This window comes from Symphalangus syndactylus, chromosome 7, assembly GCF_028878055.3.
Source record: "Symphalangus syndactylus isolate Jambi chromosome 7, NHGRI_mSymSyn1-v2.1_pri, whole genome shotgun sequence".
Taxonomy (NCBI): domain Eukaryota; kingdom Metazoa; phylum Chordata; class Mammalia; order Primates; family Hylobatidae; genus Symphalangus; species Symphalangus syndactylus.
This window is the reverse complement of record NC_072429.2, coordinates 17,841,614-17,864,437: the sequence shown is the minus strand read 5'-3', so window position 1 is coordinate 17,864,437 and position 22,824 is coordinate 17,841,614. Positions and strand designations below refer to the sequence as shown.

General features: G+C 44.8%; 1 protein-coding gene across 4 annotated transcripts in view; it reads right to left on the bottom strand.

Moving 5' to 3' along the window:
* SLIT3 (slit guidance ligand 3) overlaps window positions 1–22,824 on the bottom strand; it is a 653,573-nt gene that overhangs the window by 214,599 nt on the left and 416,150 nt on the right. For all 4 annotated transcript variants that reach the window (XM_055285296.1, XM_055285297.1, XM_055285294.2 and 1 more), the window contains exon 5: window positions 13,679–13,750. In XM_055285296.1, coding sequence (XP_055141271.1) covers window positions 13,679–13,750 — 72 coding nt within the window. The remainder of the gene's footprint in view (window positions 1–13,678; window positions 13,751–22,824) is intronic.

The following is a 22,824-nucleotide window of genomic DNA, read 5'->3' as shown; positions in this document are numbered from 1 at the left end:
TTGATCAAAGCTTATTACCTACGAAGAAGGAAAGGCTCCGTTTGAGGCTGCATTCCTTCCTTGACACAGCCTCTGTTTATTCGGTGTACCTGTCGGCAGTGGGGAGATATGATCACCTGGGGGTAAATTATGGGCTTTAGTAGTTATCTGAGACAATACCCCATCTCTGAGCCCAAGAAATGGTGTTGTCTCTATTAGCAGAAAAAGGAGTACAACCTTAAAAACAGAACGCTAATTAGCTGGGAAATCTTGGAACTGCTACTGGACCATGTGCTGTATATACCAAACCTTATCCACTGGGTACTTATTGTCTGGCTAGGAAGTTTTCCTGGCAGACACAGTACCCAAGAACTGATCATTGACATTTAAAAGTAATTTAGTTTTGCGCACTTGTGCCTGGGGACTGCTTACAGAGAGAACTTTAAAGGAGAATGTTAACAATGGCAAATAATAGCTGTCGGTGTAAATGGACACATCGTAACACGTCCATTTATAGAGCTGAATGCTTGTGGCAGACATGGAAGTGCTCTGTGCCGGCACTGCAGGCGCTATGCATATGGATGTGTCAGTTCTGATACAAGCCTGCTCTGAAACACCCACTCCAATAAAAGACCCACATGTACCATGAGCAGTATTGCAGCAGAGATCTCAGGCTCTGAAAACCACCGTCCTGCACCTTGCACAAGCCACTTATTTATTCATCTAGCAAATATTTTTGATGATTGGCTCACCATGTCTTCACATGAGTCTCTAATAATTCTCTTTCCAGAACTGGCTGTTGCCCCCAGATGCAAAGTAGTTTATATGGGGCTACAAGAAGGAAAGGAGAATGGGCAAGAAAGCCAGTTAAACGTCGCCCTGCTGCAGAAATCCCTAACCAGTCCCACGGATATCCGAAAACTTTCAAAGGCCCTAAGCCCCATTCCAGGTAATCACCTCCCAGTCAACACCAACCCTTCTCCTTTCCTTTCCTCCCACAGTGAGCCCAGCTCAGACCCTCAACCTTGGAGTCAAGCTTCCAAAGTCCAGCTCTGAGTCCAGAGACCTGGTGTTATCCCGATTCTCTTTTCTGCTGTCCCTACCTGGTGCTGGCTTCTTGACCCTGCCACTGAATTTTACCTCAATGACAAAACCTAGCTCCTTCCTGGTGGAAGATGGCCTCAAAGTACCATCAAACTCTGCAATATGAGCAGACCTGAAAGATGATTTATCAAGTCCAGTGGTTATTTTTCAAGCCTTTTTTCTCCCCACTAGACTCTTTGTGACACAAAATCTCATGTTGCACACTAATGTCAAAAGAGGCAATTTAAATCTTTATCACTGTTGAAAAGTAACTATTTGTGGGCTCTTGAAGCACCAGAGTTTCTCAGAATACAATGTGAAATTCACTGATTTTACGTCAATGATTTATTTTAATAGAAGAGGAAATCCAGACGATGGGGTTGGGTGACAGCCTGAGGGTGGTTCCAGTACTGGTTTCCCATGGCTGCTATAACAAATTACCACAAACTGAGTGTCTTAACACAACACGAATTTATTGTCTTAGAATGCTGGACGTCAGAAGTCCTAGATCAGTTTCACTGGGCTCGTGTCAAGGTGTCAGCCGGATTGCGTTCCTTCTGGACGCCCCAGGGTACAATCTGTTTTCCTGTCTTTTCCAGGATCGGGGCTGTCCTCCTTCCCTGAATCACATGGTCTTTTCTCTCTCTTTGCTTCCGGCACATGTCTTTTTTCTTAAAAAGACCCTTCTGATTACATTGGATCCCCTCAAATAATCCAGGATAATCTATCCATTTGAAGAACCTTAATTCTTCATTCGTAATCCTTTTTGCTATGTGGAGTAGACATTCACATACAATGGAGTTTAGGATGTAGGCATTTTTAGAAGAGCCATTTTTCAGCCTACCCTAAGCAGGCAGCAGTTAATAGTGGAGCTGAGAGTCCTGAGTTCTTTTCGTCCTTTCCATGTCTCGGTGGGGACAGGAGGAAGGGACAGGGCAGGGAAGTTACACCCTCTTTTTCTCTGGCCTACTTTATACCTAGCCCATTAGAAGCCATATGCCAGAACAGGTCAGCCCCACTCAAAGAAATAACAGAAGGAGTGATGAAGTTAAATATCTTTACTAGTTAGGGAGGGTCATTTCAGAGCCAGGAAACGATAAATATGACTTTTTTGGGGGGCACATATTTGTCTAGGAAGGGAAGATTTAGTCTCTAAGATGTGATAACCTGGGCCTACTTAATTCTCGGAGATGGAATAAAAGCAGCAATAATAATTACTGCTCTTCAAAACAACATCATAAAGTGGGATAATATTACCTCCACTTAACATATGGGTTAACTGAGGCTAAGAAGGAGGTATGCAATTTGCTTACGGTCATAAAGGTGGTAAGAACCAGGGTTTGACTCCAGGCAGCCTGACTCCAGAGTCGGAGCACTTTACCATTATGTCAACCTCCTCAGAGTTTCTATAGGGGAAGCACAGCTCCGGGAATGGGTAGGGTCTTTGGACTACCGGTCTTTTCTCTGAAGGAGAGACTTTCACACTCATCCACTTCACACTGTGGCTGGGAAGCTGGGTCAGGGCTTGGCTGTCCTGCTGACTTGCTCTATGCACTTTGACACATGGGAGTCACCTACCCTCTTTCAAAGAAGAAAAAGGAGACTCTTACCTGAGAGTATGAAAAACCAAATAAATATAAACTGTTGTGAAAATGAAAGAATTTACCTGCATGATTAAAAGCTCACACTTTAGGGCTTGGGGGAATGGAAGGAAGGATGAATAGGTGGGACATAGGGAATTTTAGGGCACTGACACTATTCTGTATAACACTGTAATAGTGGATACATGTCATTACACACTTGTCAAAACCCATCCAACGTACAAACCAAACAGTGAACTCTAATGTAAACTAGGGACTTTAGTTAGTAATGTATCAATATTGGATTAGCAGTGGTAACAAACACAACACACTAAAGCAAGGTGTTAATAGCAAGAGAAACTGTATGGTTGTGTGTTGGGGGTATATGGAAACTCTCTACACTTTCCACTCAATTCTTCTGTAAACCTAAAAATGCTCTAAAAATATAAAAATGCTCTAAAAATTAAAGTCTATTTTTTTTTTTAAGTTCATACTTTCTTCTTTTTTTTTTTTTTGGAGATGGAGTCTTACTCTGTTGCCCAGGCTAGAGTGCAGTGACACAATCTCAGCTCAATACAACCTCTGCCTCGCAGGTTCAAGTGATTCTCCCACCTCAGCCTCTCCCGAGTAGCTGGGACTACAGGCACCCACCACCACACCCGGCTAATTTTTTGTATTTTTAGTAGAGATGGGGTTTCACTGTGTTAGCCAGGATGGTCTTGATCTCCTGATCTCATGATCCACCCACCTCGGGCTCCCAAAGTGCTGGGATTACAGGCGTGAGCCACTGTGCCTGGCCAAAAGTTCATACTTTCAGACAATCTTGATGGTTTTCTTGGAAATTCTGTCCCAACTGTGACCTTCACGGCCTGCTCCTACCTTGGGTCTTGGCTGATACCAAGCCAGAAATGCTTTTCCAACACTCCCCATGGATCTGTCTGTGTCTGCTGTTTCCTTCCAGGCATCCCTCCATGCTCACCAAATCTCAGGGGTTTTCCTGGCGAATCTCTCAGAAAAACACTGCCTGAGAGTCCATGCTAATCTTGGGATCCCGCTGTAGCCTTGCCATGACCAGCTCTGTGGCCTTGGGAGAGTTTCTGAATTTAAGCCTCAATTTCCACCTCCATACCTAGAGGATAAGCAACTTTTCCCTAGTGGTCCTGCAAGACTGTTGCGGTAATTAAACAAGATAATACATATGGCCCGGTATAGTGAGTCACACCTGTAATCCCAGCATTTTGGGAGGCTTAGGCAGGTGGATCACTTGAACCCAGTAATTCAACACCAGCCTGGGCAACATGGCAAAACCCTGTCTCTACAAAAAAAAAAAAAAAAAATTTAGCCAGGTGTGGTGGCTCACACCTGTAATCCTAGCTACTTGGGAGGCTGAGGCAGAAGATCGCTTGAGCCCAGGAGGCAGAGGCTGCAGTGAGCCAAGGTCCTGCCACTGCACTCTAGCCTGGTTGACAGCGAGACTTACTCTCTCTCTCAAAAATAAGATAATACACGTGAACGCAGCGTGCAAACCAGAAAGCAATGTAAAATGCGAGGCACAGAGTTTCTCCCTCCTGGACTCCTCACTAGTATTTTCTCTATTTTATAGACTAAGAGTTGAGAAACCTGCCCAAGCTCACATAGGTAGTGAGAGGCAAAGCTGAAAAAAAAAAATCAAATCTGATTTCAAAACTCATACTTTTAATCACTATACTCATTTGGTCCTAATAAGATAAAGAATCAGAACATCAACGGATATTAGAGTCTCAAAGTGTGATCTCCACGTTAATACTCATCGCCTCCTAAGTCCTTTAGATTTCTCTGTGGAGCTAAAAATCGCCAGGCAAAGACTCAGTCCAATGGCAAATGTCTCCTAAGACCCCTGAGTCCTACTTTGAGGGGGTCAGAATCACTGTGCCTTTTTGCCAGAGTATATGAAAGACAGGATTATATTTTCTATGCCTGTTTTAAACACCTTGCTTGCTGTGCATTTAGTGCTCAAAGGGGTTAAATGCTTGTGATGAGTTAAAAAAAAAATTCGTCCACAAATCAAATTGTCTCAGATAATAAAGTGTAATGCTGGATTTCAAATAATGGTCTCCATTATCCTGGAAAAACATCAGTGCTTCTCTGGCTCCTTCTTGCTGCCTTGATTTTATTCTTCTTTGCTAGGATATCATCATGCCCTTCATTCATTCATTCAGGGTTTCAGCTGCTCCCTAAAAACTGGAGTCTCTTTGTTCTGCAAGTCATCTATTCCTTCGCTTATTGTTTATTGAGCATCTACTATGTACCAGGCATAGGACTAACTCTTGAAAATACAACAATGAAAAAGGCAGACTCAACCTCTCCTTTTACATAACTTACAGGCTATAGGAGGAGGAGGACAGCTGAGTAGACAGTTATAACGCAGGGAGGGGTGTTTCAGGAAATATGCAAAGTCTGCCAGAAGACCTGTGGTACTGTCTATGAAACTGTGTCATCTTGGCCTAGAAGAAATTCTACTTGTCACCAATGCAACTTCCAATCCCAGGCAGAATTTCTGGGATGGGGCATTTACCACCACTCTCTCCTTGCTTTTAGATAATACTGTATATGTCTTTATCAGACTAGTGGAGTCAAATCTACCTGTTTCTTCTACTATTTTTCTCATTTCAGGAAATTTAATCAGCTGGTATTTATCGAGCATTTATGCTACTGGCCCTGGGGCAAATAGAGAAGAGTGCCCTGGGGTGTGCTTATCCTATGATATATGCTTGCTGTGTATGTCTCCCCCTGTAGACAAAAATTCACTAGAGCAGGACCGTGTCTTATTCATCCTTCTTAAGATTTGCTTCAGGTCTGACAAGAGTAAGGGCTCAGTGGTAATTTGTGTAACAATGAATGGAAAAAAAGGAAGAGTGGAAAAAAGGAAGGAAAGAAGGGAGGAAGAGGGGGAGAAAAGGAGGCAGGGAGAAAGAATGAGAGGGAGGAAGAGAGGGAAGAGAGGGAAAGAGGAAGGAAGGGAGGAAGACAGAGGGGGAAGAGAGAAAGGGGGGAAGAGGGAAGAAGGGAGGGAGGAAGAGAGAGGGAAGAAGAGAGGGAGAAGAGAAGAAAGCAGGAAAGAAGGGAGGGAGAGAAAGAAAGAGGAGGAAGGAGGGAGAAATGAAAGGAGGAAGGTGGCCGGGCATTGTGGCTCATGCCTGTAATCCTAGCACTTTGGGAGGCTAAGGCAGGTGGATCACCTGAGGTCAGGAGTCCGAGACCAGCCTGGTCAACATGGTGTAACACTGTCTCTACTAAAAATCCAAAAAAATTCAGCCAGGTGTGGTGGCAGGCACCTGTAATCCCAGTTACTCGGAAGGCTGAAGTAGGAGAATCACTTGAACCCAGGAGGCGGAGATTGCAGTGAGCTGAGACTGCGCCACTGCACTCCAGCCTGGGCAACAGAGCGAGACTCCATCTCAAAAAAAAAAAAAAAAAGAAGAAGAAGAAAAAGAAATGAAAGGAGAAAGGGAGACAGGAAGAGAGGAAGGGAGGGAAACAGGGGGAAAGGAGGATAAGAGGGAGGAAAAAAAGGAAAAAAGGAAGGGAAAGAGAAGGGTGGAGGGAGGCAGGCAGGCTGGTAGACACGACCCCTTTCTTTAGATAGCATTTTTAGGTAGCAATCAGCAAACTGGGGCCCAGTGCAACTTCCTGTAGCAGCAATTCTGAACCTGACAACCACGAATGCAAAGCAGGGAAGGCTGGGGAACTTGCTGCACTTTGGCAAGATGATAAATCTGCATGGCCTTGCCTCAGATGAGCAGACTTTCCTAAATCCCCCTTCAAGATGCAGCACCCCATTTGAGACGAGAGCCAGGCACTCTTCCGGCGTCAGGGCAGGCTTGCTCTGAAATACACCTCTGTCTCTGGTTGATAAGCCCTGGTAACAGGCACTCAGTTTCCCCACCCAGCTAGCCCCTGAGTCCCTGCAGTTTCACTCTGCCTTTTTAGATCCATTTACCTGCTTGATTTAGGCCCCCTGTGATTTCTGAACAACTGCACAAGTCTCCTCACTGCCCACACAGCTTTAGTCTCTGCCTCTCAGCAATCCACCCTCCCCACTGCTGTTGAAGCTGTTTTTTTTTAAGTGAAAATGTGATCATGCCACTCCCCTATTAGAAACCCCTCAATGAACCCCCATTGCTCTATGGATCATGGGGTTCAAGGTCCTCCCTTCCTGCACCTACCCATCTCCCTAACCTCATTGCTCTTTATTGCCTCTCTTGCTAGCTATACTCCAGCCACAAATCTCTCACGAGCATCAACTCTTTCACACACCTCTGTCCCTTTACATTTGTTGGTGAATTTTCACACGCTGTTCCTTCTGCCTGCAATACCTTTCCCCTAGATGAACTCCTATGCATCCTTCAAGACCCAACTCATGTCATTTCCTGAGTGAAGCCAGAATGAGACCTGTCTCCCTGGGCTTCCACACATAGTTGTCCTTACTTCCAATGAAGCCTTAACCCATGTCCTATGACTGCTGGTTTATGAATTGACTCCCTCACTAGTAAACTTAATTTTGTCATCTGGAAAATGGGAATATCATTAGACTATGAGTTCTTTGGATACAAGAATGGCACCTTATTGTTTCCTATAGTGTATTATTCTTACACAATAATAATACTACTATGGCATATTATTATTTCTATAGTATAGTATATATAATTTTCATATAAAACATTTTAACCATGTGTATGATTTCTGGTATGTAACAGGCCATTGGCAAACACCCGTGAAATGAATGAACAAAGTCATTCGTTCAATACATTTCTAGTCCACTCTACTCTCTGCCATGAACCATTTGGGTACTGGGGATGCCGCAGTTATTGAAACAGGCAGGATATCTGTATACACAGGTTTGCTATATGCATCCAGAGACAAGTAATAACAGGATAACATCCAGTAACAAGAAATAAATGAGATAATTTCAGAGGGTGATAAGTGCTCTGAAGAAATATGACTGGGTGATGGGATAGAGAGGGAAGGCAGTGGGGGACAGTAGGCAACATTTGAGCTGGGATGTGAAGGATCAGAAGGAGCTGGCTGTGTGGAGGTCTGAGGTGTAGCATCTTATGTTAAGGGAGCAGCAAGTGCAAAGGTCCTGGGGCAGGAAGGAGCTTGGGGTGTTCAGGGAATGTAAAGGAGCACGGGAAGCATGAGATAAGTGAGAGCACCTGGTTCATGTACAGCCTTGCAGGGCAAGGCCGGGAGTGTGGACACTGCTCCAGGTGCAGTGACAAAACAAATGGCTGCCAAGATGAGCAGACAGAGATGCTACCGTTGAACGGGTGCTGGTGTCCCTCCCCACACCTCCCTCACCCTCGCATGAGATTACCGCCTGCTCACCGGGGCGGAGACAGCCCTCATTAATCTCAGGGAGCAGGAGGGCAGACGCAGGCAGTGCGGCAACACGGACTAACTAGAGAACACAAAGGCTGCCTGCCCAGCTTTGTTTTCAAAGCGTCAGTTCCAAATTCTGCTAGCTGGCAGAGACAGGGGTTATTGATTTTCCCTTCTGGAATGCATGTCCTACACGGTCCTCGCAAATAGAAACTGAAAAACAGAGGAAAACATAACTGCTGAGAAAGATAGGGCAAGGGGACATTTAAAAAAAAACAATCTATATTGGTTTTTGTCTTTTTCTTATTAGGCTCAGCTAGATTGTGGCCTGTCATCTCTCTCGTCTTCCCAATTTATTTCCTTTGGTTCTATCTCTATGTCTTTCTATGATTTCTTTTTCTTTCTCTCCTTCTCTCTCTTTTTCTCTGTGCCTTTGTCCAGTACCTAGCACAGTTTCTGCATACAGTAGGCATTTCATACTGGTGTGGTGAGTGTTGGTCTCTCTGCAGGACAGTCTCTCTAAGGGTCTCTTTCTTCATCCAGATCACTTTGTCCATCGAACTGCCTGTCTCTCTTTAAATACAGCACCTCCTGCCCTTCTAAGCAGGTAGTGGAGAACGAGACCAGCCCATTAAACCAGCTTTCAGTAATTGCGTAGAGTGGCATCCCCAGATAATTACTTTCTCTCTCTTCTCTGGAGAAGCAGGAAGCAATTAGGGGCTTCCTTCTGCTGTCTGGAGGGGCAGGCATCCAGTCCCTTCATTGAGAGCATCATGCTAGTGGCTCCTCAGGTCCACAGGGCTCAGACGCCACCTGTGTCCTTTCTCTTGACTCTGATAAAAGTTGCATGCTTGCCTACTTGCTTAGGTGAATAGGGACTCTGATCTGCAGCAGTTTCTGTGGTCACTTTATTGTTCCTGTTTGCCAGCATGGCTGTGAGGAAAGGAACCCGGGTAGACAGAAGTGTCCATGGCGAAAGTCCAAAAGATGGTTGGGTGTGTTACTGATGGTAGCTTAGTTGCAGAAGCCTAGGCCTAATTTTATCTGCTGACTTTTACCAAATTATACACATTGATGAAAACTTAATTTTATGTGGAAAATTTGGGTATCACAGCTTCTTCCTTTTTTTTTTTTTTTTTTAAGACTGGGTTTCACTCGTCTCCCGGGCTGGAGTGCAATGGTGCGATCTTGGCTCACTGCAAACTCTGCCTACTAGTTTCAAGCAGTTCTCTTGCCTCAGCCTCCCGAGTAGCTGGGATTATAAGTGCCTGCCACCACACCCAGCTAATTTTTGTATTTTTTGTAGAGATAGGGTTTCACCATGTTGGCCAGGCTGGTCTCGAATTGCTGACCTCAGGTGATCCATCCACCTCGGCCTCCCAAAGTGCTGGGATTACAGGCATGAGCCACCACGGCTGGCCACAGCCTCTTCCTTCTTGAAGGGAAATGTCAGCACAAGCAAAGAAAATATATGTCAAAACTACAAAATTATTATTTTTTAAACGAGATGGTTTTTGATTTCCTCCTTTTAATAAAGCATATGGTGTTACACATAGGCCCAACTGGTTGTCATTTTACATAGCATGCAGTTTGAAGCTGGATATGCCAGCAGTTTATCTTCTACTCTTTAAGGTAATAGTGGAACGGTGTGAATTCCCTGAGCTCACACACAGCGGTGGAGCAGGTTCGGGGGCTGGATAGTGGTTCTCAAACAGGCTGATGACAAGGATATGCATCTCTGAGATTTAAAATTTGCTATTTATCATTCACAAGGTAGACAATCTCCATAATTGAGGACTGGTAGGAGGAGGAGTGTTTCCTTAGCAGGTTTTATAGAAATTTAATTTGTGCTAAGTGTCTCTTATTTTCCATGTGCCGATGCATATTTAACCACACAGCTTCATTATCACCTCTGTCCAGACGCTTCCCCTCCATGAAGCATCAGATCCTCAGCTCAGGTCCTGTAGTTCTAATTACTCACATGAGTTTTTCTCTTGGGCTATAAGATTATTTAGTCTGACTCCCTCTTATTAAGACCAAGGAAGCTGAGGACCAGAGACATAGCGTGGCTTTAGCAAAGTCCTTCAACCAGCAGGAACTGGACAGGATGTCAGATCACAAACTTCCTCACACAGAGAAGATGCTCTGTCCACAATGCTGACGGAAGACTTGACATCACTTCACACCCAATGTGATTACAACCCAATCCAGGATCTTCCAAGCCCGGGTCCTCCTCCTGAACTTTCCATTTCTGTGAAGTGGAAGCTCTAAGAAGACAGGGCTTACAGATTTCTATTGATATATCTTACTCCCTGCTGTTTTCCCCAGAACTGGCACTTAGAAGGCACTCAAAAAATAGTTTGATGGATGTGTGAATGAATGATTATGAGAATTTGCCATCATTCTCTGTATTGTCTGAACTTGGAACTAATCGTTTTTCACTTCTTTTTCCATGGCCTCTAATAACTCACTGACCGCCAAGCTCTGTTGATTTTGTCCCCAGGGACTGCTTACTTTGGCCTCTTTCTCCACTTCCTGCTGCTCTCTCCCAAGAGAGAGCATGAGAGAGAGATACGAGCCTGAACCCTCACATTGGACTACAGACTCATCTCCTGCCCCGACCTTTCCTTCTGCTACCTCCTCCTGTCCTCGGTTCCTCTTCCAGAATAAATGTCTTCACTATGATCTGTCCCAGGGCAAAAGCCATCCACATTCTCAGTGCCTACATCTAAAGCCCATGCTCCTCGCAGTCAAGGCTCTCCAGCAACCGGCTTCCACCTCTCTCTCTAACCCAATCACACACTCTTCTGCCCCAGATCCCTCCACTCCCATGAGATGCCTCTGCTGGAAACACATCTTATACAGTTTTGCCTTCATACTTTGCACGTATTATCTTTATTAGTTTGTGAATTCTAACCACCATTCAGGCCCAGCTACAATCTTTACTATTGTAACAAAGGAATACAGCAGCAACAGTAGTTAGGACTTTCTAAATACCTTCCATGCATCAAGGGTAGGACTAAGTTATTCATATGCATTATTTTATTAACCTCTGCAAAAAACCCTAGAGGTAAGTCCAACTATTATCCTCATTTTATACAGTAGAAACCTAGGCTTAGAAGTGTCAAGTAATGTACTTAACATCACAAACTTAGAACCTAGAACACATGGAATTCATACATACTTCTATCAGACTGCCAAAACTATGCTTCTAACCACTAGGCTACATTGCCTAAAGCTGTCTGTTCCTTCTGAGCTCTGACAGCCCCTCATTATGCACAGCTACCCATTAGCCAACTTTCATGTTGATTGGTACTTTACTAAACATTTTCTTGTATGTACATGATTCTTGTCCCCAGTTACACTATAAGCTACTGGAGAACATGAGTTGTACCTCTGGGGCCTTTTGGGTCCTGCATGACGAGTGCCTGCTGACTGAACTGATTAGAGGTACACAGTACTCAATTCCCCTTAGGTGTTTTTGGTTAATTCATCCTTTAGGCAGTGAGTTCACTCTCCTTTCCTTCTTCTCCCAAGCCCAGCTGCTAGTAGTGAGTATAAACAAAGAGAAGACCCTCACTGAGTTCAGGATCCTGAGTAATACACATTTGCATGGCTTAGAGGGTGGGCTGATGGTGGGTGCTGGAGTGACTTAGGAGTCTGGGTTTGTAGACTCTTGAACCTTTTAAGTCCTGAGGCCTTTGCGTAGTTAGAGATATTATAAGGGGGGAGAAGAGACCCTGTAAAACAAAATCTGAGAAACCCTAGCAACTATTAAGAACAATTGTGGGATTTATTCATTTTCTTAATCAAAAACATAGTTGGTAATTAACTGTCCAGCCCTGGTTATACATCACTACAATATGTTCTTTTTGGTTAATGGATCCATTTAAAATTAGTGTCATGAGATCTGACCGATATATCACTTTATATACACAAAATCTTCTTTTGGGGTTCAACCATCAGAAAGCTGGTTGACCTTGAGTTAGTCACTGCCCCTCTCTGGGCCTCCATTTTCTCGCATCCTGACATTCTGGCAGGCTAATTAACATAGCTGTTTTTGGTTCATGTGAACAGTCTTGAGTTCTTGGAATGCATGGAACGAAATGCTAGAAAAGCACTCTGAAATGTTAAAAGTGCCAATTCAGGATGAGAGAGGATCTCTCATTATTTATTTAGTGGTTTTGAAGGTTTGGCTTTTCTGTATCTCGTTTTCTCAGGAAGATATAAACTCAGGAGACTATTTCTTGCGAGAAGCCTACACCTGTCCTGCAAAGGAACTCCCATTCTTTGTGGGTGTGGCTGCTCACCCCACCCTCTCCTGCTCTTGGGAAAACACCCTCAGAAGCAGCAGCGGGCGGCCTCCTTGTCCTCGAGCCCCTTGCGAAGTCCTCTCTGCTTCTCTGTGCCCAGAGACGCCTCTGCCCTCTTGCGTGCTTTGCATGTTAAACACCAAAAGCTTTCCGCTAAGTCCACGGGGGAGGCAGATAACCTGCATCTGGAAGCCATCACCAGCTGCCTTCAGTGTGCCAGTAAACTAAAACCCCTGCATTCATTATAGGGAAAAGTGACAATGTCTTTTTTTTAAGCCTCCCTTAAGACGGCTCAAATTGAATCTGGGGCTGCAGAGAAGGCTGCTGGGCAGAAGTGCTTGCTCAGCCAAACCAGAGCTTCTTCCCTACCCCCTCTCCAAAAGCATGTTCCGACCCCATGGGCACAATGGTTTAGGCAGAAAATTCAAGGCATAGTCCTTGTAGGGGCCCAGGAGTCACGAATAAGGGGTCAGTAGGAGAAGCCAGGTAGGAAATTGTAAAAGTTCAAAAATGTCATGCTGGAACAGTCCTGCTCTTGACTATAGTGACAGCTGCAAGAATCTGCACGTGATGAAATGACACAGAACTACCCACGCCTGCGCTCACACAGGCGTATACAAGTGAGCACACGTGGAGCTGTGAAATCTGAAGTCTAAGGTCTGTGGATTGTACCAATGCCAGTTTCCTAGTGTTGATACTGTACTGTGGTTATGTCAGATGCTACCATTGGAGGAAACTAGTACACGGACTTGTCTACTATTTTTTGAAACTTCCTGCGAATCAAAAATCATTTCAAAATAAAAAGTATTAAAAAAAAATCCTAGGGCAGTGGAAGTGGATCTGGCTATGTCTCCCCAACTTCCTGGGATGTAAGTCCCCATGCTCTCTCTCAGGAGCCGATGATGAGCCTATTAATAAGAGTGAGAGCTTCAGCACCCTCATCGTCAAGGTTCCAATTGATTGACCACATACTATGTATGAGGCACTAAGATATTTCTTCCTTTTGAACACTTTCTCATTTGCACAAAACATGCCCACAAGGTTAACATCCCCATTTTACGGTAGATGATAATGATGCTGGGCAAAGCTGGCTTGCACCAAGGCTCTGTAGGGCCAGGCTCTAACTCAGCAGGCACTGAGGCGCCAATGCTCATATCTGGGGATGACTAACCAGCAAAGCACAGGTTTCTGTGACACTATTGTGGCATCCAACGTGTGTTCCCTAGAAATCACTCGAGCACAGCCCTCAATCTCATCTCTGAAGCCACCTGGACCACCCTCCTGTCCCATCCCTCACCCTCACTCTGGTCGGAGAGCCCAAGTTAGCCACAGCTGTAGTGAAGCAAGGAAAACATCACTTACAGGTTCTTCACATCGGTGATGCCGCGGAACGCCTTCCTCGGGATCCCCTGGATCTGGTTTTCACTCAAATCTCTAAACAAGAAGAGAAGAGGCACACTGCGTTAAAGACCCAGGCTGTCTTGATCTGCATCTCATTAAATGATAACAATCCCCCCCACCCAGGCTGCTGCCTCTGCGGTCAGAGTGTATGGGGGCTGTTTGGTCTCAGGCCCCAGGCTGCTACAAGCATTCACATTGTTCTTCAAGTGATGGCCTTTGCTGAAATGGTTACCAGGCGGAGCAGCTCGCCTCCAGGGCGGGCTCTGTGGGTGGTCTCGCACCTCCAGGCCACGAGCCAAGATGCTGGGTTATTTGTTGCACATACTGCACCCAATTCTCTGTTTTCCCACCTCCCGGAGACAACCCCCTGCCCCCATCCCCCAACCCCCACACGGCGTTCCTCCCCCACAGTGGGGTCAACGCCACTCAATCTCCCATCTCTCAGGGCTGTCTTCTGCTGCTCAGGACAATCTGCCTTTGTCACAGGGGATTGGAACAGAGCCTGCCCATTCTGATTTTCTGATGGGGGATGACCACTTCAGCTTACTCTAGAGTCCCAGAGATTCCTGGGGGCCCCCAGATCTTCTTAGTGACAGGCACGATAATTTCAAATTGCACTTCCACAGATCCATGCAAAGTGGGGGTGCCACAGGCACCTCATCTAGCATTAAGCAGTGCCAGTAAGTTGCTTTGAGGAGGGTAAGGGATAGTGTCAGGTCCCACAGCTGTCTAAACCTAAGTCCCCAGGCTGTAAGCATTCCCAAAGCCTTATTTCCTTTCTAAGAAATATACGGGCTTTGTTTATTTTGTTTCCCACTTTTGGTTTTTGCTAGACCAAACATGTGCACTTGTTTTCACTCAGAACTCAGGCCTGCTTGGATCTCAACGAGTAATCAATCTGTAAAGACCGACCCATCAGGCCTCCAGAGCGTGCAAACCGGCCCTGCAAAACACTCATGCCAGGCCTCCTTCCTGGCTGGTCCCGCACAGCCACGGGCTGCAGAAGCCTCTCTGAGGACTATGGCATGGTTGGGGGGGCACAGAGCCAGGGTCTAGGGACACAATGAGCTCTTTACACTTTCTCCAGATATAAAAGGTGTCTCTCTCTCTCTGTCTGACACACACACACACACACACACACACTGCTATACATACACATTATTTTTTAAAAGAACACCTGAAAAACCCTCAAATATTAAGGTAAAAAAATAACGTCACAGATCTAACTACTGCTACCAATTATGAATTTTATATATATATAAAATTCCACCGATATGACCTCATAATATACAGTCTATTATAACCTATTATTTTTGCTTGCTATATTGAGAACATCTGTCCCTGTCATTAATAGTGCATTGATATCAACATTTTTAATGGCTGTTTATCGTCCAATTGTATGAGTGGCTATATGGGTCCCAAACTGTTGGGTAGGCATTTATTTATTTGCTATTTAAAGAAAACACTAGGGTGAATTTCTCTGCATGCACATTTTGGGGACACTTGTCTAACTATCTCCTTGGTACAGGGTCCTAGAAGGAGAACTTGCTGGTCACAGGTTAAATGGGTCCTGAGTTGACCTATGGACAGATTGTACCTGTGGACACTCCATGCTGATTTTCCAAGGGCACCTAATCAAAAGCTTTAGATGACTCCAGTTATGTTTGGCAGGAGAGATCAGATGACTGCCCTCCACTAAAATCTGCGCAGTCTAAATGAACATTTTGCAAAGGGGCAGGAGGGAAAAGAGGAAGCAGAAAAGAGGCGTCCACTTTTTTCTGATCTCCCATCCCCTGCTGAGACAAGCCATGTGCTCTGAGCAGCTAGCTAAAACGAAACTTGACGATCATCTGGGGCCACTTTTAGGCCCACAAAACAAGGCTCAGACTTGGGGTAGAGTGCAGGTGTGAGTACTAGCGGCTTCTGGGGCTGAATAACAGGGCGCTCCCCATCTCAAATCCAGTTTCCTCTGTCTGCAACCGATTTAAGTAAATTCAGACGCACAATGAGCCCTGTCTCAGGCTCCCCCAGCCAGGCCTGATTCAATGAGCAGGGCTCCAGCCTGGAGTCGGGGCGCTGAACAAAGCCCACGATGACAGCAGAGGTCAGGCGGTGTCACCAAGGCCACTCAGCTGCTCTCCATCAGCCTCCGGAGCAGGGGCCCAGGTCCTGTCATCCGACTAATGCAATTTCCACCAGGCATCTGGGCAGCACCCGAGGCTCTGGCAGTCACAATGAGTCTGGTCTTTTCTGCCAAATAAAGCTGGTCTGTAGGCCACTGAGCCTTTGCCCACTACCCTCCCAGGCTTGGCTGCTCTCTCTGGTGGCTCTGGAAGATGAGCCCCAGTCACACTTTTGGAAAATGGTTGATGATCAAAATCAGAGGCAGGGGAAGCAAACAGGAGAGAGGTTTAGAGCTGTCGGCTTGAACCATAGCTGGAAGCTGGATGAGGGGGCATGTGTTCCAGTAATGCACTAACCTTGTTTGAGTAGACAACATCCCAAAATACACTGGGAGGAGTAGCAGTCGTATACAGGTTCTGGTTTGCGATATGGTGGGATAAGGAGAGGAGAGCGATATTTAAGTAGAAAAATCTGGCCGTGTTGCTGGGAGACCTCCCACACAGGCAAAATCCTGCACTTGGGTGAGGCAGCGCTTTGGTTTCTGTTCACTATTTTCTTGCTGTAAATATAACCAGCCTTGCTCCTACTTTACGGAGCCCAGTTAAAACACAGCTTTCTTCCCATCTCCCTGTCACTGCTTTCCTCCTGTCCCAATTGAGCAAAACAGTAGATTGTAGGGAATTTATCTGTTCCCCATGACAATCTGCTTGTAGATTTTATTAATTTTATTATCCATTGAGCCTCTCTTCTCCGGCTAACAATACTGCTGCCATCCATCTGCAGGACTGTATATTGATTTCATAAATACCTCCAGTGGGCTGACAAACTGACAGCTTTAATGGTGTTACTGATGGGGCGTGGAGGAGGGTTCAGGGCTGGGCGCTTCATTTTCGGTAACGGTCCCTTCACAATTATCGCAGGGCCTTTGTGAGAATTCCTAATAGTGTGTTTATCTCAGCGTGGTGCCAGAGCATGGAGCTATTGTTAAGTACTATCCTTGAGAGAGACAAGAGCCACCATTTTCCACTGACACTTAAATAAAAATAACAAAATCTATCCACAATGCCCAAGAGCCTAGCGCTGGCCAATTGCCTGTTGGGGTTTTAGTGTCTCCCCTTTCACGACGGAAGCAGCTCAGGGCTGAGGAGGGCAGAAATGCTCAGAAGTGACCTGAGAAGGGGATTTTTGTTTTTCTAAACACTAGAAGACAGGTATGAGACTGGAGTAGGGTGCAGGAGTGGGAGGTGTGCTGGATTTTTCTGGGTAAGTAAAGGAAGATGGCTGGTGGGAAAGGCTTTCTTGGTTGGGGAGTAGGGCTAGGAATTGGGATGCCTTTTTAAATAATTAGGGCTCTGAGAGAAAAGGAGAACTGCATTAGCTAAAGTGCATTTTCCAGCTTCCGGAAAATGATTAACCGACTGATTATTCCATCCAAAAACACAAGACCAAAGAGGACTTATTAAGGAGACAGTAAGTCAAATAGGAGTTGGCAAGAACCAATATATCCCCCTTCCAGCCACCCTCCCCCCTTTTTAATTTGCTAAAATGCTTTGGACACAGATTAACTTTCTTCGCAAATTTATTATTGCTTCATCTACCTTGAAATGGGAACTGCAGACACTTTGATAAATGGATTGAAAGGCTGTCTAGTTCCAGTGGAGCTTTTGAAATGCTTCCTGGGGCTCTCCCTGCAATGTCAGGCATGCTTTGTTCTCGGAGGAGCAGAGAATGACAGTTCCCACCTTCACCGCTACCCCTGCAAGACTAGGAGCAGGAACATGTTCTCCTCTTTGCCCTGCTGGGGACAATGCACTTGTCTTGGTCACACTCATGCTACCAGGAAATCCTGTCTGTGTTAAATGGCAGTTTCTGGAGGGAATCTGATCCTAGATGTCACTCCCAAATTAATTCCGAAGCTACGAAATGGGGTTTGGAAGTTCCTCAAAACTTGGAGAGTTCTTGTTTCCGAAGTGGGTGGGGCTACTTATGAGCTGTATGATCATTCAAGTTACTAAAATGCTCTTTGCCTCAGTTTCCCCATCTTTACAGTAGGGTTGTTTTACCAACCTCATCAGTTAGTTGTGAGAGTGAAATGATTACACACAGAGCACCATGTGGAATCATTTGCACGTTAGTTGTGTGAATCTGGTCAGCTGCATGACTCTGTCTCACATCTCCAACTGTCAAATGGGACTGCTTTCCTAAGTCATATGGATACTGTGCCCAGAAATATCACAGTCCCACCTGGAAGTTTATACAGGTGCCATTATGACTTATTAGACTACAGCTTGTAGTGCTCTGCAGAGCACTCTGCACAGCACCTAGAACACTGTAGGCACTCAATGAATAGCTGCATTTCCTTTTTGTAGTTTCCTCCCATTTAGCACTGGATTGACATTGCTGAAAACGTCCTTTTTCAGCACCCCCAGGACATATGCCTTCAACTCTACAAAGAATAAAATGCATAAATGTTGCTGTACTCTTTCCATAGAATCTGAGGGAGGGGTTAAAGTTTCTCTCCTCTATCATCTAGACAGGGGTAGCCATGTTTGATTCTACATTCTTTTGGATAAAACGAGAGCTGGATTCAGAAATAAAAGGTCTGTCTTATGTTGGGTTCTCTCAGAAACAGACACCGAGCCAAGGACATGGGGGTTAAGTGATTGATTAATGAAGTGCTCCCAGGAGAGACCAGAGAGGATGGAAACCAAATGGAAAAGGCAAATAAAAGTACAATCAGGTGAAGTCTTGGCCTTAGCCCAATACGATGGGGAACTCCTGTCTCTGAGCAAGGAAGCTGGGCTTTTGCAGCCCTGCATCAGACAATCCTTGGTTAGGGACCACTCAAGAGAAATGTAAACTCCCAGGCTCTGCCTGCCCTCCATGAATGCTGGGCATGGTGACTCCAGCAACCCGAGGACAGATTGCTGAAGATGTTCCCAGCTAGGAGACTTTAGCAGTGAAGTTCAAAGAAGCAGGTGATAGGACCCAGTAGCAATAGAAGGAACCCAAGGGGATCCACCCCAAAGTATTCCTAAGAAGTCTTTGGGGATAGTTCTGAATCTACAAGTCCTCAGCAGATTAAAATATCACTCTCAAAAGACGGCATATCTAGGACCACAGATCAAGAGGCTACATGGGAAACTAACTGACCAAAGAATGTGGGAACAACCCCACCTGGCATCTGATGAGGTTTATACTTCTTTGTCTCCCTCTTCAATCCCTCTGCACTGAGACCAACGTGGTGCCTTTTCAGTAACATTAAAAAAAATTCCATCAACTCTTGCTTAGTTAGGCTAAAATAGCATTTATGTTTGGAACCATTATTGGATTTGGGATCAGGGCAGTGGATTACCATTCTGATTCTCTTTGGCCTGAATATGTATTAAAATTACTTTCACATTCGCTGCCTAGTAGGAGGAAACCTGCCCACTGGTGCATTCAGTATCAATCAAAGCTCATTTAGGGATTTAAAAAATTTTGACGGATAATCTACGAATCTAAAATTTCCTGTACTCTCAATACTACCATCTTACATAAAGCTGCACTCTTTGCTCCTGCCCCCTGAACCCCAACTTTCTAATGTATAGTAACCCGGTGACACATCGCTCTGTGCTAGGAACTAAAGGGAAAGACACTGTTTTGCTTACTTTATTTTATACAGCAGGAGGGACAAACATGCCGGAAAAATTATCCCCTGGGGAGTCTACAATGTGGACTTCAGGGAGGATTTATCTTAATAGGTACATCTCTTCTGCAGGCAATTTATCTTAATAAGCAAGATTATATGTTTGCAGTTGGGTCACTGTCAAAATCAAATGAGCACCAAGCATATGTCCCAGCTAAGCCCTGGTACCTCCAGCTGGGTGTCTAGTCAATGGCAGCCTTTGTCTGGGGAAGATTACAATGGAGTAACTGACTCATTTCCTGTAAGAACTGCCACCTATCTCAGGGATCCAGGGAATCAAAGTATCAATGGGGGACAAAAAAACGCCAATTATTTCCCACTGCTCCAGTTGTGTTTCTGAATATTTCATTGCAGTGAGAGTTTACTTTCTGTGTTCCCTTGATGTTAAAAAGTTACTGGATGAAGGATATCAATAAAAGCTCCTTCTGCAATCCTTTCCCTCACAGATTCATCAGAAAAGTCCTGGCCATGGCATTCCGATGTTTAATACTGATGGATTAAGTGTCAGCTCAGATGCTCATTTCCCTCAAAAATGAATTGAATACCTACTATGTGTTCCACTATGGTTGAAGTTGAGATAGAAAAGTGGATAGTCCTAAGTTTCTGTCCTCCTGCAGTTTACATCCTTATTTATCCCAGATACAAAGAAAGACCCCCTTATTTTTACACATATAAAATAAACATCTAGACACCTCAAAAAGTAAGAGCAAGGATGGGTGGCAGCTCATGCCTGTAATCCCAGCACTTTGGGAGGTTGAGGCGGGTGGATCACTAACATCAGGATTTCGAGACCAGCCTTGCCAACATGGTGAAACACCAACTCTACTAAAAATACAAAAATTAGCCAGGCGTGGTGGTGGGCACCTGTAATCCCAGCTACTTGGGAGGCTAAGGCAGGAGAATGACTTGAACCCGGGAGCGGGCGGTTGCAGTGAGCAGAGATCGCGCCACTGCACCTCAGCCTGGGCGACAAGCAAGACTCCATCTAAAAAAAAAAAAGAGAGAGCACCAGTTTCACTGTTTCTTCCTTTTTATCCAGAAGAAAGCCTGTCTCTAAACTCACACTACGGATTGCTCCCAACCAAGCAAAAGATTTTACAGTTTATTTTAGTCAGGGCCCAAAATCTTTTTAAATTTTTGGAAGGAAAAGAGAGAGAGATGCCAGTCTGAATCACCAGGACTCACAGGCAATGCAGGCTTGTTTCATCAGGTACTTTGGTTTTACCTTTCAAGGTAGACAGTTTGAGAAAAATCAGAACAGCACAAAGATATTATCAAGAATTGGGATGGTACTGCGCTGTTGTTGTCATAGAATAATTTTCTGATCAGATAGACCATGAACCCTGCTATGAGAACAAAATACACATTCATTCCTGTTAATTTTTAAAAATTTAAAGTGAGAATAGAATTATGGTTATGTTTTCTTTCATTTATGTCTTTAACTTTGAGATACATACTGAAATAAGAATAAAATGATCTCTAAGTTTTGCTTCAAAATAATATAGGAGAGAAAGAAGTGTCAGAAGAATAGATGAAGCAGGGTTGGCCATGGGTTGATTCTTATTGGAACTTGGCGATAAGTACAAGAGAGTTTCATTTATCATCTAAGCTTTGCTTTTATGTATGTGTGACATTTTCCATAATAAAAAAAGCATGCAGATTCCTGGGGTCCATCCCAGACCCACTGAATCAGAAACCCTAAGGATGGGCTTGAGTCTAATTTTAAACAAGTTTGAGAACCATGGGTGGAATGATGATTGCATCAGATTAGGTGCTGAGTTCACATCCCAGTTCTGCTACTCAACATGCTGTGTGTCTTTAAGAGCACCAGTTCAATTCTCTGAACCTCAACTTGCACTTCTAAGAAACTGGGATAGGCATCAGAGATAATGGACAAGCGAGTGCTTTCTAAACTCTAATGCAGTATATAATGCAAATTCCTATCTTCATGTTCTAGCACGAAGTTCACAAATTTAGCATCCTACTACCTTAAATGTTAAAGTCTAATTTTAGGGAAAATTTTGGGAGCAGGATGCAAAGGTCTCCTGTGTCTCAGACATGAGACTGCTGATGTTGGGCAAAATGCCTGTGGGATAGGCAGAGGCACAGGAGAAGGCTGAAGTGGGGAGAATGATGACATTTAATCCATATTTCAGAAAGCCACTCAGGAGCCCGGGGAGGCTGACCTAGAAGGGTAAGAGTCCATGGGTGGTTACACCCTCCCCTGGAAGCCAGAGACGTGGCAGAAGAAAACCAAGCACTTTGTCCTTGGACTCCTTCAAGCTTGGAGGGGAGACTGGTTGCTGGGATTAGGACATTCCTGGTAAGGCTTCACAGACCAGGGATTCCCTACAGTTTTCTAGGAAGGCTGAAATCTGGGAGAAATCACTAGAGGGCAGGTGATGAGCAGGGCTGAGCAGCCAGGCTGAGAAACTGTCCTGGAGCTGTGACTGAGGGTGAAGGCCTGAGGTCCAAGCACTATGGAGATAAGATGCTTCGTCCCAGGGCAGCATTCTGACCAAAGGGAAAAAGGAAAAGAACCTGTTAGGCTGCAAGCTTCTACAAAATGCTACAGATCGAGTTGGGGTTACAGGTTTGCTCTGTGACTAGTTACCAATGTGAGTGCCTGTTTTGTCTCTTTCTGGGCAGGTGTTCCAAAGATTGCACACTCAAATGCTTCAGGGTGTGCAGGTAAAGTAAATGAGGAAGAAGTCAGGCTGCATGCAGACAACATGAATAGTCAGAAAGTGAGCTGGGGATGTTATTTCAACAAAATCAAAACCAAATAACTCTCTGTGCCGGCCAATTGGATGCTTCACCCTGCGAAGAACTTGACCTGCAGGCTCAGATTTGTGACCAGTGAGGATGCAGAGACTGTTACCTCCTCAGAGGCGATCTGCTAATTCTAGAATGGCACTGTCCCATGGAAATATATCACAAGCCAAGAATGCAATTTAAAATTTTCTATTAGCCACATTAAAAACAGTAAAAAGAAACAGTTGAAATTAATTTTAATATGATATTTAACTCAATATATCCAAAAGATTGCCATTTCAAGATGTAATCAATATAAACGTTTACTAATGAGATGCTTTGCATTCCTTTTTTCATTCCAAGTCTTTAAAGTCTGATGTGTATTTTACACACACCTCAGTCTGGACTGGCCACATTCTGAGTGCTCAGTGATCACACATAGCTAGTGCCTACTGTATTGGACAGTAAGTTTTTTTTTTTTTTGAGACAGAGTCTCGCTCTGTGCCCAGGCTGGAGTGTAGTGGTGCAATCTCAGCTCACT